This window comes from Planococcus citri, chromosome 4 (assembly GCF_950023065.1).
Source record: "Planococcus citri chromosome 4, ihPlaCitr1.1, whole genome shotgun sequence".
Taxonomy (NCBI): domain Eukaryota; kingdom Metazoa; phylum Arthropoda; class Insecta; order Hemiptera; family Pseudococcidae; genus Planococcus; species Planococcus citri.
In genome coordinates, this window is record NC_088680.1 from 23,598,025 (window position 1) to 23,613,882 (window position 15,858).

The following is a 15,858-nucleotide window of genomic DNA, read 5'->3' on the forward strand; positions in this document are numbered from 1 at the left end:
CTGGATTCCTATACAAAAAGTATCTACTAATGGCGAATTAGCCACCACTCCTTGGATACATTTTTGGTACTACTGGCCTTGGTAAAAACCGGTTTCTAGCTACGCCCACTCGTTAAAACCGGTTTCCAGTTACGCCCATTCGTTAAAACTGGTTTCTAGTTACTACCACTTGTGAAAACCAGTTTTTATCAGTGGTTTTACCGAAGTACCTACTGAAATTTAGTGGTAGGTAATAATTTTCCACGGCTGGTGTTTTTTATTTTTTTGCATCCAAAAATACCTAAGTACATACCTATGTAAGTAAACACATGAAAGAGACTGCATAATTCTTCAAAACAAAATCTCATTTTACTTTTTAAAAAATATGTGGCTATGCTAGCACATCGGAATTTTAGTAAGAGGAATGTAACATTCAGAAGCAATTCCACACATATTCTTGGAATTACGAGCTACCTTGAAATAACCACCCTCTCCCCATGAAGTGCCCCATTGATTTTTACACAACCAATAATCCTTTCCGTTTTCTGTGCCATAGCCTACCACTAGAACTCCGTGATTCACATTGCCACCGCATTTATCGCTCGAATATATACCTGTTTGTGAAAATGAAATAGAGTAAAGGAAATATGAGCATGTGTAGGTATAGGTAAGTATGTGTTTGAGGATAGTAAGAATTTTTTTACTGCCATTGGCCATACTTACCAGATTGATAGAATTGTACAAAAAATGCATCGTCTATATTGAAACCACAAGCAACTGGTCCAATAAGACCGACAACTTCTTTCAGTAAATTTTCATCTTCTTTTGCAAGCCTTTTAAAATCTTTTATAGAGCCTCCTTTTGTCTTTGAATCGTAATGGCAAGCACCTTGCTGGAAAATTATTAAAAAAATGTATGTTCAAGTTAATTTTGTTTTTCAATGAGTAATCTATTCGTTTTCTAATGGGTCATGCTTACTACTCCGGTGTATGGATATGCTTTGGCTGTATCAATTCCATCGTTTTGTAGAACATACTCAAATGAATTCAACAAACCACCTGATGTACAAGTGTTATTCACATCGTGCCTGTCTCCCACACAATCGAGGAGGTTTTGCTCGCTGAGTGATACCAACTTTTTAGTTTGAATGAAAAGTTGAGCTTCTATGGCACCAGTCTGAATTTAAAAAAAAAATTAGATTTTAATGTCAATAAAAAATAGCTATAGATTATGGACCTGATCAGTTTTTTTTTAACTTACTGAAGCGAAAGCCCAACAACATCCGCATACACCCTGAGTTTTTACTTCGGTCACAGCTCCTTCTTTGACCCAATCTTTCGTTTCTGGAGCTGTACCGCAGGTTTTAGGAATAGAATGAATTCGAACTAAGTGATCGGCTTTTTTTGGATCAGGATCTGGGTTTGAAACTAAACGTTGAGGATCCAGTTCTTTTCCCATTTGGAGTTTATTCAGATGCGTTTGACTAAATTCATCGTAAGTCTTAAATTGAAGGGGAAGTTGAATTAGGCCTAAGTGTTTAAAATTAGGTACTTGGGTATAGATATGTATTGAATTATTTCACTTACCAAATCACCGAAATGATTCATTTTCAAATCATACGATACTTCTCCTTGTTCGAAACGTGCATTATGTTCATTTATTTTATTCTTATTATCGGAATATACCTTTATTTTATTTTGTTCTTCTTCATTATTTTCATAATTTTTATTGAATTGAGACTACAAAACCACAAATAGAAGAACAGAATTTTATTAATCTGCAGTCACGAGTCGAGTGAATTTCATTTCATCAAAGAGACAATTGAACTGACTTTAAAGAAATTCCATTCTTGAAGATCAATATTACCATCGCTGAAATCTGAATCCCATGCTTGGTTATTCGTCACGAGGTTCAGACTATGATTCCATTCTTGGTCATCCATATAATTCTGATCATAATTCCATTCTTGACCAATCACTTGATTCAGATTTGGATTCCATTCCTGGGCAATTATATCATTCTGATCTGGACTCCATTCTTGGCCATCCATTCCATTTTGATTGTAATACCAGTCTTGGGGATCAATCTCGTTCCAGTTATTACCACATACGAGTATAATTTTTTGAAAGCTAATGAAGGAGAATAAAAATGGAAAGAACGCTTTCATGATTTTACACTTTTGATATAGATACTTAGGTACCTTTGAACAGTAACAAAAATTCAGAGGAACTGATTTCAGTTTTTCAAAAATTTCAGATGGGTATGCTTACCTATTTACCATTTGTGTCATTAGTGGATAAAATTTGTTCATTTGATTTGGTTTTTTTACTGGAATACCTACTGAATGGTGAATAAACAAAAAACTGAACAAATCGGGCAATGAAATTTGATTTATTCTGAATGAACAATCAAAAGAATATAACCTACTTTTTTTATTTTTACAATTTTTCATCTTTTTTTAGTGTTGTCGATGATACAGAATTTTTTTGAAAAAAATAGGTGTTATAACGTAGGTAGGTACCTGATACGTTAGTTGATTATGTGTATTTCTAAACCAACTGAACTAATATGTGAATGGTAAGTATACAGAGTATGGTATCGATTTACGTAATATTCAACGTGCTGCACACCTACCTATTATTCTCTAAAAATTTAAGCTGAAGAAACGATTTAAAATTTTTTATGTTTTAGGAAAAATTTGGTTTAAAATTTTAATCAAGTGAGGAGTTTGGTAGGTCGACATATAAATTTTATGTTTGATTTTTGTTTTCAAACAAATTTATCCATCTTCATTTCAGTTTCAATAATATTGTAAGTAAGTTTTTAATTTTATTTGTAAAATTACATACCCAATCAAGTGAATCAAAAGGGATAAGCAATCTCAATTTTAGAAGTGAAAATTTATTAGTCCACCTATTCTAAGCTTTACTATACGTTCTTTAAAATCAACAGATAATAATACCTAACTCATAATATTGGATAATAAGTATCAGTTGCAATTGAACAAACATTGGAATTTCGAGCTATCTTAGCATATCCTCCATCTCCCCATGTTGAATCCCAAGAGTTCTTCACTAGCCAATAATCTAATCCAGCTTCTGTACCGTAACCTGCTATGACGACCGAATGGTTTATCGAATCCATGGTTTGTCCACAAGATGTGCTGTTATAAATACCTATTTTCAAAAATGATACGTACATGTTCACATAGCAAATTCTTTTATTGGACTATAGGCACATTGAAGTGGCTCTTATTCTAAAGTTTCACTTTTTTGGGCCTAAATCTCTGCCATGTTGTTGGATTTTATGAGAAAATTATTCTCTATTTTTCTCCCCTTTTTACATCGAGTCCAAAAAAAAGTTGTACTCGCCGAAATCCCTCAAGTTAAAACATTGAAAAAATCAATTTAAGTATTCAATTTAAAAAAAAAAACAGGTAGGTAGTTTTTGCATCAGAATTCCTATAATTTCTATAAATAATTCCTTTTTCAATAGAGCCCCCCTTCAACCCTCCAAACTATGTTTCTGTTCTAGTATGAAGCGAACCCCTAAAACTTATAAGAAAAATCAAGAAAAATGCAATAAATCAAAGTTATCAACATTTTGTTAAAAACTATTCATTTCTTTGTGAGAATCTCTCTAAATAATCACCTTTTCAAGAAAAAATATCTTCTTCGGTCCCCAAAAAATGTCGGTCCTTTTGAATGGATCCCCCGATAAAGTGGGAAAAATTTTTCAAAAATGAGAAGTTGAAGGCTGTAACCATTTCTTTAATTTTTCATTTCTAGTCATACCGAATTCTTTTAGACCCCCCCCCCTCTTCTTAATCGTTTTTTGAAAAATTTCACATCTGGTCTACTAAGATTGCAAAATTTCAAAGAAGTGATTTATCTAAAACATTTTGAAATTTTTGGTCTCTTCAGAAACCTTCAAAGCTGAGAAAAATCAAAAATAATTGAAAAAATTAATTTTTTAAATTTTACAATTTTGAAATTTTTCTATAATAACCTCCTTTTTAAGAATCTCCCTGGTCCACTAGGAATTTAGGGAGGGAAAATAAGTCCCACATTTTTATCATGAGGGGGGGAGAGTCAATACTATCTTGTACCTTGAGCATTTCTGATGAAAATGGACGAAATCAATGTTTGGAATGTAAAAAGATGAAAATTTCAACTTTTTTGGTGCTTCTCATTTTTTGAATGAAGGGGACTCAAGTTTCACTTTTTCATTGTGTAGGAATTGTAAAATAAGAGCCACCCTCAAGTGGATAGAAAAAAAATCAATGAAGTGTTGGCAAAAAATATGGGCGAAATGGTCTCAAAAACACCAAATAGGTACTGTAAAAAAAAAGTTATAGATTTTCAGTATCCATAATTTTAAAAAAAATTTAATTTTGTCTTCTTCAAAATAAAATAAAATGAAATAAAATAAAATGCATCTACTCACTTGAAAAATAAAAAAAAAATAATTAAATTTTAATAATTTTTTTTTTCTAATTTCCTCTATAAAATTTAAACCTTGCGTTCTCCACTTCGAAAGATTGATATTTAGAAAAACTCAAAATTTTGTCACTTTTTAAAAGGTTATTTCACAAAGATTCGTTGCCACACTTCTTCATATCAAATAATTAAAAAATAGTTTCATCCAGGAACTCTTATTATACTTACCTATTTTCAAAAAAAATATCATTTAGATAGGTAGGTACCTGACTTATAAAATCGAAAAGCATTATCTGAAGCATCAATGCCACAAGCAACTGGTCCTATGAGACCAACAACGTCTCTCAACAGATTTTCGTTTCCTGTTTCGACTCTCTTGAAATCTTTGACAGTAGCCGATTTTTTATCAGGATTGTATCCACATGTATCAGCTTGCTGAAAATTAAGATTCATTAACTATGCAAAGTGTCAGTTTCTGGAATTTTTCAACTGACGTATTTTAGAATTTTGATTGATTTCTTCTTTTTATGTAGTTCTTTGGATGCTTAGTGTACCTTTTCTTGATATGGGTAATCCTTGTCGGTCTCAATTCCACCAGCTTCTACTACATACTTGAATGCATCCAGCATCGAACCTTTTGTGCAGCTGTTCTCTCTCCCATATTTATTCCTAACGCAGTCCAGGAGATTTTGTGGGCTAAGTGACTCTTTCTTTTTGGTTTGTATGAAAACGTGACTTTCTATGACAGCAGCCTGTGAATTTTTTTCAAAAAAGAATCATTATAATAAGAGTAGCTGCGTTGAATGATGACGTTTTAAAATTCAATAGGTTAGTAGAAGATATGTAAAAATATTACAATGGTGAAAGCCCAACAGCATCCACATTTTCCTTGATTTTTTACATTGGTCATCGCTCTTTCCCAAACCCAATTTTTTTCTTTCGGTGCAGTTCCGCTATCAGGAGGAAGGGATTTTATAAAATGAGGATCTGGTTCTGGAGTTGCGATTTGTGTGGGTGCAACATGTGGATTGGTATCATCGCGCATGAATGGGCTGATTTTACTTGGGTCACGTTTTGGTATCAAATACTTTCGCACAAACTCTTCTGTCGTCTAAGATTGGCATAGGCAAAAAAAACCTTTTTCATAAAAAAAAAACTCAGCCAGCAACGGTTATGAGTCATTTAAATTATTGGAATAGGTAAAATAGCTCATGGGCACTTCTGGAGGGGAGCCAACATCTCAAAGTTTGCATTGAAATTTTTTAAAACCAGTTTCAAATCTATTTTACTCTTTATAAATCACTTACTAACGCACCAAGTCACCAAACTGATTCATTTCTAAAGAATGCTGCACTTCGCCACGTTTGAAGCGTTCATTATGTTCAATAATTCTATTCAAATTATCCATGTAAACTTTCATTCGGGTTTTTTCGTCTCCACAATCGTACAGCTTGCCATATCTACCCTAAAAAATTAAAGAACAAAGTCACTTTTTGACCTAATTTTTGAGAAAAAAGATTAGCCTATGTGTATTGCTTACTTTGAATGAATCCCATTGTTGAGTTTGTACATCGGTGAAATCTATAGTTCCAATGCACATTTTCTGGAAAATAATTACTTCATATAGCAAAATAATCAACGAATACATGACTCTCTTTGTATGAAATTTCTGAACAATTGCTGAAAATTTGTCGACTTTTTTTCACAGTTAAACAAAATCTCAGTCGCATGATTTACGATCTGCGTAGGATTATTTACTTTATTTTATTTACTTTTTTTTATATAAAAAAAAAAGCTTCGCTCGGTTTAATGTGTTTTACAAAATTTTGAAATTCGTGTTGTTTTTCTCGAAGTAGGTAGGTAGGTACCTAAGTAATTAATTGAAAAAGTGCCTACATTAATCTGTGTAGGAATTTACTAATTAGTAATTACCTAACTTGTATGGATGAGGAGGAAGCACACCCTGAAGACAATGATTTGGTCGACCTCCAAAATTACTCGTACTTGAAGTCAGTACCTACTTATCTGAAATTTATTCATCCACCACCCATTTTTTGGAATTATGTAAGCAATCATAATGAGAATAGTGAGCTTTCACACCTAAATTGTGCAGGGTGAGTTTTTTGAGATTTTCATTCTACCAAATGGGTAACTCGATAAAACTATATTCCGATTTTGACATCAAAATATTCCATTTCAAAGATTGATCTAAAACAACAAGATTTTTGACATTCCAAGAATTTTTTATCGATTCGAGGCTGGGAAATTGTCGTTGCAAGTGCAAAATTCATTCCCGATTAGAGAAAATTGAAAAGAGTAGGTATTAAAATGCTTGATTTATGAAAGTGCACTTTAATAAGTATACCTGCAGGAAGCATCTGTTTTATGAAACAAGTACCTACGCCACGCCATGACGTTTTACGCAAATTATGTAGGTACTCATAATTTTCAGAGTGCTGTAGCACGTGTACACTATACTTATTTGTTCGGTTGGTTGGTTTAGTGAGTACATTGCGCGAAACGGTGTGCATTTATGAATTATTAGGTACCTATACAATTGATCAAACAGAAGCCAAATCAATAAGCTCACGTTCATGAAGGTGAAGGCCATGTGGCATTAAATCTCATACCTCTTTTTGCCCATTAGATATTATCATATTTTCCTACCGGAAAAAAAATCAAAATACATATGAATTGAACGAACAAGGAATGGAGTAGGTACTAAGAGATATCAAGATCCTCGAATGAAACATTCAAGCCATGAGAATGGAGAAATAATTATCATGGAAAGCTGCGGGAGTTTGGTCGCTGAACTCATATTCCTCAAAGTGGCAGCTTTACGAGTAGGTACGTATAAATCTTGCCTTATCTCATAATTGTTGATATTCGTCTACATGAAATTTTAAAAATAGGTATCAGAAAAATTGAAGAAAAATTCAAAGGAGTAGATATCAAAATATGCCTACACTATTAAACAAAATTTTAAAATGCTCATTTTCAAATTTTTGATGAATTTTTAAACAGTTTTTGATCAATATCTCACCAAAAAAAAAATCAAAATTGCTCATTCTGAGGTAGAAAATTAAAATGTGAGAACTTCGACGACAAGATTAAAGAATGGCTGAAAACCTAGCCAAAAGGACCAGACATCAATGACATCCACTAATGGGGCAAAGTTATCGATATACATCAATTTAAGAAGATATCGATGTGCATCGATGTAACATTTTGATCATTGATGCACATCAAAATTGTAAAAATTTGTTGAAAATCCAGCTTTTTGAACCGCAATTTGGACTTAATCTTATAAAAATCAAAATGCTTTGTAGAAAAATTGTACTTGACTCATGAAAACAGCAAGAAAAATGCAGTTTTGCTGGTATTTAACAAATTACGTTGTTTCATCTGTAAAACATGCCCAATTTTCCCAGATTTTCCCTCTAAAAAAACGTCACCTTTAAATTTCAATGTACAATATGTACATTGATGTACTTACCTAATTGATGTAAGATCTTCAATACATCGAAAATGTCGATATATAAGCTCACATCACACATCGATAACTTTGCACCACTAACACCCACGTCAATACCCTGCTATTCGCTGATGATCAGGTGGTCTTTGGTCTTTGCTGACAATGAAGATGACTTGCAAAGAGCCATGTACAATCTTCAGATAGTAGCAAATAAATATGGAATGAAAATCTTGTCCTTGTCGTCAAAAACAAAGGTAATGGCCTAATGGTCTTTGAGGGGAAAGAGCCAATATGCAGTAAAATTGTTGTAAATGGACTATTAGTAGAACAAGTCAGAAGCTTCAAGTATCTCGGGTGCGAATTATGTTATGAAGGAGAGGTCGACGCACAACTTGAGATCAAAACATTCCTGAGAGTAAGTGGGGTGATGAACCGAGCCATTCCCCCAAGAGAAGTCAAAGCCGAAACTCAAATAAGAATCTACAATATGCTGGCAAGGGCAAGACCAATACTGCTGTATGGAAGCAAAACATGGACAATGATAAAAGATATAAAAAGCAGAGTAACCCCAGCAGAAATGAGATTCATGCGAGCCACAGTAGGATATATAAGACGCTATAGGAAAAGGAATGAAGACATCCTGAATGAGTTAGGGGCAGAGCTAATCATGGGGGGGGGGGTGAAAGATTACATAAAGAAATGGTGAAAACACCTTGATAGAATGCCTGACAAACGGCCCCCTTTTAAAGTCAAAGAATACACTCCAACTGGCAGTAGGAGCAGAGGAAGACCAAAGAATAAAACGTGATGACTGATGACACACAGGTGAGCAATTCTTCTACAGTTTCCCAGACAGGCTGAACTGCTCACCAGGTCAAAGTTCAATGATGATGATGATGATGATGATGATGATGTTTTGAGCTATATTCCAAAGTTTCTGACTGATTTTGGTTTTTTTAGCGAAAGAAGTAGCTTGATCTACAGAAAATTGATTTTTTGGATCACACACAAAAAAACAAAAAATCAAAAATTGCATTCAACAGTTCATCAAACCAAACCTTCATAGATGGCAGTTGGCTGATGATGATCTGTGTGAATGCGCTGATGTTCAGACTGACAAGCACTTATTTGAGTATGAATTATCAGGAAAAATTAATCATGAAAAATTAAATGGACTTGATGATGACACAGTTAGATTCCTCAAGCAGGGCTGTATATACCAACAAACATAAACAGTATTGGTATTTAGCATATAGGACCCAAGATGGTACATATTGGTATTTCAGTATTTTGTGGATTTTTTTTCGGGATCTGGTATTGGTATTGGTATTGTATACCAATATAATACTGAATTGAAAAGTGTGTTTTTAGGCCAAAATTGACCATATCGCCTACCTACGTTCAATACTTAAGGAAGTTAAGGATGGAAATTCATTAAATTCAATACAAAATGATAAAAAATCAAAAACTTCAAAATTTTTTAAATTTTTTTGGGACTTACAATTTTTTTTAGTTTTAAACACCTTGATTTTGGAGTTATATTACAAGTTTTTCAATATGAAAATTCAAAATAGGTACCAAAATAATACCATTGAAAATTATTTTGGTATTGGTATTTTGGTATTAATACCGTTTCAACAAGTTTATCGGTATTTTGTAAATTGGTACTTTGTCTTTCTGCTAATTGGTGTTGGTAAAATGGTATTCGTAAATTTTTTCAAAATTTGTTGGTATTGGTTTTTTGGTATTTATATAGGTATACAGCCCTGTCCTCAAGTACTGGCAGTAGAAGGGTCCCACTTGACAAGAGATTTGCCAGTTAAGCCAAAATGCCGGTTGATTTTTGTAAATTTGCCGTTTAATAGGCGCGCAAAAATGACAGTAAATTTGCCGTAGAAACAATGCCGGTTAGAAAAAGCTACTTTTTATAAAAACATCCATTTAAACAGCCGTTTTTGACCAGCGAATGGCAGAATTTTTTATTTGCTAAATTGCCGGTTCTCACAAATCAGCTGTTTTTTATTCACTGATTATAGTGCACATGCGCAATGGGTATTCACAACTTCTTTTTAAAAAATTGAATAGGAGTACAAAGTGCGGTACATGTATACCGCTTGAAAACAGTAATGATCACCTTACAATGATAGCTGCGTGGTTAGAGCATTGGATCGTCCAGCGGGAGTCCTGGGTTTGATCCCCGCTTGGGCTAGAAATTTTTTGTAGATTTCAGGTTTTTATTCAGAGATTTAATGCATTAGGTATTTAAACAGCTGTTTTAAACAGCCAATTTTTTCCTGGCGTTTTTTTAATGGCAAATTTACTGTCATACCTATTTGAGCCGGCTTTTTCACTGGCTTTTTTTATCGGCGAATCTATTGTCAAGTGGGGTATTTAGATTTAGATTGAGTTTTTTTTTCATGTTAAGCTAGGCATGTTGACCAGATACGAGAAAAAAAAATCAAACCAAATTTGAAAAGCTGGATTTCATTTTTCAATTTTTCGACAATTTCCAAAAATTCCAATTTAGTTTGATATTATCACAGAAAAATAAAGACTTGATAAAATATGGTTTCAAGCCCTTTTAGAGCCTACATCAGATTTTTGGATTTTATTGCGTTGGAATTTATAATTTTGGTACTTTTTGTGACTATTTTTCCAAAACTGAGACATCCGAAAACCTGCCGAAGGCTTCGGCCAAAAAGGATCAAAAGCACCAAGAATCGATTCAGAAGATCAAAAATAAGTCATGGGCCAAATTTCAGCTCCCGACCTCAATTTTAACAAAGTTTGGTACTTTTTAAAATGAAAAATGCATCCGGATTAAATTTTCAAAAATTTAGAAAACTGTGAAAAATGAAATTCAACATTGAAAAATTGACTGGATGATGTATGTTTGGATGCTATTTTAGTTCTTCTGTGATTTAGCCCAATCTCACTTATTTTGGAAACACGTCTTTGGGTATCACTTGAGCTAGGTGTCTGCCTCCAATTTAAACAGGACTGGGATTATTGGAAAACAGCATAGTCTGAAACTCCCATAGCCTGTCTACTTAAAACCAAACGCGTTTCCATATTGTGTTTCGTTCCTCGGGTGAAATTAAATTTCACAGTCTCCCTTCCCTTCTTTCCCCTCGCAATTTCCATATTCTATTTTCACATCGAAAAAAAAAAATGCAAGCGCGAAGATATATGAACACGAGTTGAATTCGCACGTTTTCTACCCACACCAAGGCCAAACATTCACACATTTCAAACAATAGGTAAAGAAATAGCAGGAAAAAAAAAACAAAACAGCGAAAAAAAACTACCTACTGTACTCGCGGACTCATCCATTGTGACACTAGAAATGAAGAAGAAATTCAATACACATTGTTGGATCACAATATTGAAACGGTATCGAGTACGATTTCAAAACAACACGATACCTACGTGATTAAAATCAATCCACTTGAAATATCTGATCACGCCTCCAAGAATAATATTTTATCGATATAGATATAGGCATGATGGAGATGAACAGTCGTCGAGGAAATTCGTTCGAGCATAACGATGAAATTTTTTCCACAATTTTGTAGGCTACCTACCTACACGGTGAAACACCAAAAGATGCTCATAACTTAATCGAGTGATAATAATTGATTATAATATCGTAAGGTGAATATAGACAATTATTTCACCGAATCGTTGTCGTCGGTTGTTCATCACAAGACAGAAAAGAAAATACCTATACCATATTTTTAATAGATAATAATTTGAGGGAATTTTATAAAATATAACACGTGTTCGGGTGTATAGGTTTGGAAACCGGTGTAGGAGGTCATGTCTAATCTACTTGGTGCAAATGCACTCGGTTCAACCTCAAGTATGAAATATTACACAAGTAGGCATTCGTGTGTGATGGTTGATGCTTCATGCACATAGACTCGTGGCTAGACTCGTTAAAAAAAAAGTGTTTAATTCCGTTGAATCTTCCGTCTTCTCGGCTGAGTTCATCTCTTCGATACTAGTTGGGTACTTCCTTTCAGATAAAATCTCCAGTGCAATAAAATGATTGCGGTTATCTCTATTCGTAGCACGCAGATAATTAGAGATTGGAAAAGTACACAGATTATTAATAATGTACTTACATACGTATAGCTTTAGCTCAATTCATTTCTTTCATTCGCGATCTCTCATTAATACACTAAGATTGATTTATCACGAACGTGATTCCGAAAAATGCACGTATAGTTCACCGCAGTATACCTACCTATAAATCCGAAAATCTGGCAATTAAAACCAAAAACACGGAAATTCGAATGCCAAATACGGCTAAAGTGGACATTATGAGGTTGTATTAAAAAGGGAAAATCCGATTCAGAGTCGCTCTTACCACCTATTGCTTTCAATTTCTAATAAAACTTGCATACAATTATCTCGGTATGCGGTCCATTTTAATGTTTATGTCGGAAGTTAAAAGCGATATATTTGCACAAGTCAAAAAAACCAAACAAAAATCTGTAACATGCGGAACGAAACGGGAAAATTGAATTGTTCATAAATCACGAAAGTAATTGCGATTTTTTTTCCCTGCAAAGGAGGCAAATATGCAAAGCGAAGAGTAATTAATGTGCCACTAATTATGCGCAATAACCATCGCGTAGTTCCCAATTAATTAATTTATGGACGCGGTTGTGTGTCGAATGTGGGTCGAAGATATTTTATCTTCCATTTGTAATGAACACAATGTATAAGAAGACGCGTCTTTAAGGTTAACAGCATGACCAAGAAACGTATCGAGGGAGGGGGGGGGGGTTCTTTGATTTTTGTAAAAATCTATATCGATAGGATTTAAACGGCACAAAGTTGATATTTTAAGCGTTTGTTATAAAATGAGAATAATTAGTTGTAAAGTGTCTAAGAACACACTTGGGTATAATTTCAAACGTTGTGCTTCAATTTTCAGTTTTTCGATGAATTTTTGAGAATTTAAATTTGCTTAATTTCTCATTTGAAAAAATCAAAAATTTGATAGATCTAAAATTGAAGAACAAAACTGAAATTTGGATAAAACCTTATTTTCAATTTTCCAAATCGATTGGTGATGGTTTCAAGTCATTCTAAACTCTCTAGCAAATTTTTGGATTTTATAGTTTTTAAAAAATCCTGAAAACGATGGTCTTGCAGATGAAATTCAGCTGCACCCACTACAGGCTCTGTTCAGGGTTCCTCTTCAATTTGAATGAAAATGCAATTTTTGTTGAAACTCCACAACCAAAATTTCAACTACGACTGTCCAAATACTTACTTTTTTTTTGGTGAAATCCTTCAGGGGTGGACTGGTCGGCTGCAGGTTCCCAACGGATGTACCGAATGGAGCCCTCAAAATTTTATTTTCTCAACGTTTTGAGATTGATATTTTGTTTGCAATTTTGAGGCTTTTTTGATACGTTAGAACGTGTTTTTGCAATTGTTGAGGCATTTTGTTGCAATTTTCGTGCAACAATAACATTTTCAAAAGTTTAAAAATTATTGCATTGATGTAAATTTACAGCTTTTGAAAAAAAAAGTGTTGAAGACTTGCAAACGTTGAAGTTCTGCAATCTGGAAAGCATTCAACACAATGTTGCAAATTTTTGAAGCACTTTTGCAGTTTGCTATTTCAAACCATTTTTAATATTTTTAAACTATTTTTTCTTTCAATTTTTGAAACGTTTTAACAAAGCCTTTTTTTTGTTGTTGCAATTTTCGTGTGACAATTTTCAAAAGTTTAAAAATTGCATCAATGTAAATTTACAGCTTTTGAAAAAAAAAAAAAATGTTGAAGACTTGCAAAATATGTTGAAGTTTTGCAATCTGGAAAGCATTCAACACAATGTTGCAATTTTTTGAAACAGTTTTGCAGTTTGCAATTTCAAAGCATTTTTGATGTTCTTAAACCATTTTTTTTTTTTGAAATTTTTGAAATATCTTACAAGACTTTGTAACGATTCTGCAATTATTTTTGAAACGTTTTCACGAGTTTTGAAACATGTTGTTCACAATTTTGAAGTATGTATTCTTGATATTTTTGAACTTTTTTTTCGTTGCAATTGTGAAGACATTTTGTTGCAATCATTGAGACTTCTTTTTTGTCCATTTTTGAGGCATTTTTCAAATGTTTAAAAATGATTGCATTTTACTTTAAATTTACAATTTTTGAAGAAAAAAAAAGTCCAGTGGGTATATTATAGCAATTCTGAGCCTTTTTTGATATTTTTGACACATTTTTTCCATTTTAAGGCATTTTTTAAAAGTCTTAGTCCTCTTTTTTTTGCAATTTTTGAAACATTTTTTAAAAATTTGAATATTATTGCATTTTAGGTGTGCTTGGCGACCTCAAAGACATTCTATTTGATATATCACTCGACTTTTTGATGATTTTTTTGAAACTTTGGCCCTCTTGTTAGGACACAGAGGGACATTGGTCGGCGAGACCCAAAAAATAAGTTTATATTCGTACTCAGCGACCTCGAAAACATACAATTCGATATATCACTCGATTTTTCACGATTTTTCAAAATTTTAACCCCCTTTTTGGGGCACAGAGGGGCTTTGAAGAGTTGGACCCAGAAAATTAATTTTTATTCGTATTCAGCGACCCCGAAAACATACTATTCGATATATCGCATGTCCAGATTCGTTTTTCAAATATATGTATGATTCAGTTGGGTGTTACTTGAGAAATCAAGCATCCCCCACCAACCCGCAGGGAGGGATGAAGACGAATCAATGGTGGTGTAATTAATAGTTGGGTGAGTAAGCTTTGTAAAAAAAAAATGAGCGAAAACGAATGATATTAAGTGGTAACTTTGATCAATTTATTGGACTGGCCTTTTTTGAAACACCTACTCTTTCCATCCCTTTTTTCAGGCACCCTTCTTGAGGAATGGGTATCGAGCGTAGTATCAAATTGTAGAGAATTTGAAGGGGAACATTTTTTGTTATGGTACTTTTTATCGTAAACCTAATATTTGCGGAGTAAAACGCAAAAAACATGAATCGCAACCGGTTTTAGCCCCCTTAAAAAATTAGCTCCAGGTGTAGAAGAGTCGGTTTTTTTTTTGGTAGTTCAGGGGGTTCATTTGAACACATTACCGAAGAAAAAATGAATGTGCCAATTTTTTCGTTTTAAAACCCGCTATTTGCCTGCTCTAACGCAGGTATTTTAAAGGAGAAGTATTGATAAGGCCACTTTTTGGCACTATAGACAAATTATCGACTCGATCACTCTTAAAATGTTGCAATAAATGCTCCAAATACGAATCCGTGGATGGTTATTATAACCCAAAATTACCATTTTTTGGGCTCCGGGGTTCCCAAAGTTGCGAATAAAAAAATAATTTTGGGAACTATGAATATCATTTTCAACAACTTTTTTTTGCGTTAATTGCGTCTGTTTGAACACGATAAACGTTATGCGAGGTGATATATCTATTTTCGACCCTCTGAGGCAGAAATGGTGAGGAGGGGGGGAGGATTCATTTTTGGAAAACTTTGGAACCACCATTTTGAACCCCTCTAAAAAGCTTTTTACAGTTTTTCGTAATTTCGATATTTTGGGACCCCTGGAAAACTAGAAATCTGCGATTTGCACCAAACGTAACGTTTTGAGGTATTTATTCAATTATCTAGATGAAAAAGTTTAATTAAGCTCCCAGTATATTCATAATTTTGAACCCTTTTTTTGGAGCCCCCCGCTCCCCCACTTTGAGCACCCCCAAAAAAGATATTTATGCCTATTTTTCCAAATAAATTGAAGAAATCACATTTGAAACACACTAGCAAATGCTCGATAATTTTTCATTTGATTTTTCCTGTAACTTTCATAATATGAGCTTTTTTTGGGTCAAATTCTGAGAAATTACTTCGTTGAAATCGTGAAAACCTGATTTTAACGTTTTTTCGAATGATTAGAATTTGACCCAAAAAAAGCTCATATAAATG

At 33.5% G+C, this 15,858-nt stretch overlaps 2 protein-coding genes across 2 annotated transcripts; both read right to left on the minus strand.

Moving 5' to 3' along the window:
* Window positions 1-280: 280 nt before the first annotated feature.
* Window positions 281-2,029, minus strand: LOC135845133 (procathepsin L-like). The gene is made up of 6 exons (XM_065363597.1): window positions 1,811-2,029; window positions 1,566-1,718; window positions 1,240-1,479; window positions 958-1,155; window positions 703-871; window positions 281-593 (listed from the first exon to the last, which is right to left on the minus strand). The coding sequence occupies exons 1-6, from the start codon at window positions 2,027-2,029 to the stop codon at window positions 376-378; spliced, it is 1,197 nt and encodes a 398-aa protein (XP_065219669.1). The 3' UTR covers window positions 281-375.
* Window positions 2,030-2,872: 843 nt separating this feature from the next.
* LOC135843706 (procathepsin L-like) lies at window positions 2,873-5,525 on the minus strand. The gene is made up of 4 exons (XM_065361666.1): window positions 5,275-5,525; window positions 4,973-5,170; window positions 4,685-4,853; window positions 2,873-3,155 (listed from the first exon to the last, which is right to left on the minus strand). The coding sequence occupies exons 1-4, from the start codon at window positions 5,461-5,463 to the stop codon at window positions 2,947-2,949; spliced, it is 765 nt and encodes a 254-aa protein (XP_065217738.1). The 5' UTR covers window positions 5,464-5,525; the 3' UTR covers window positions 2,873-2,946.
* Between the last annotated feature and the right edge of the window lie 10,333 nt (window positions 5,526-15,858).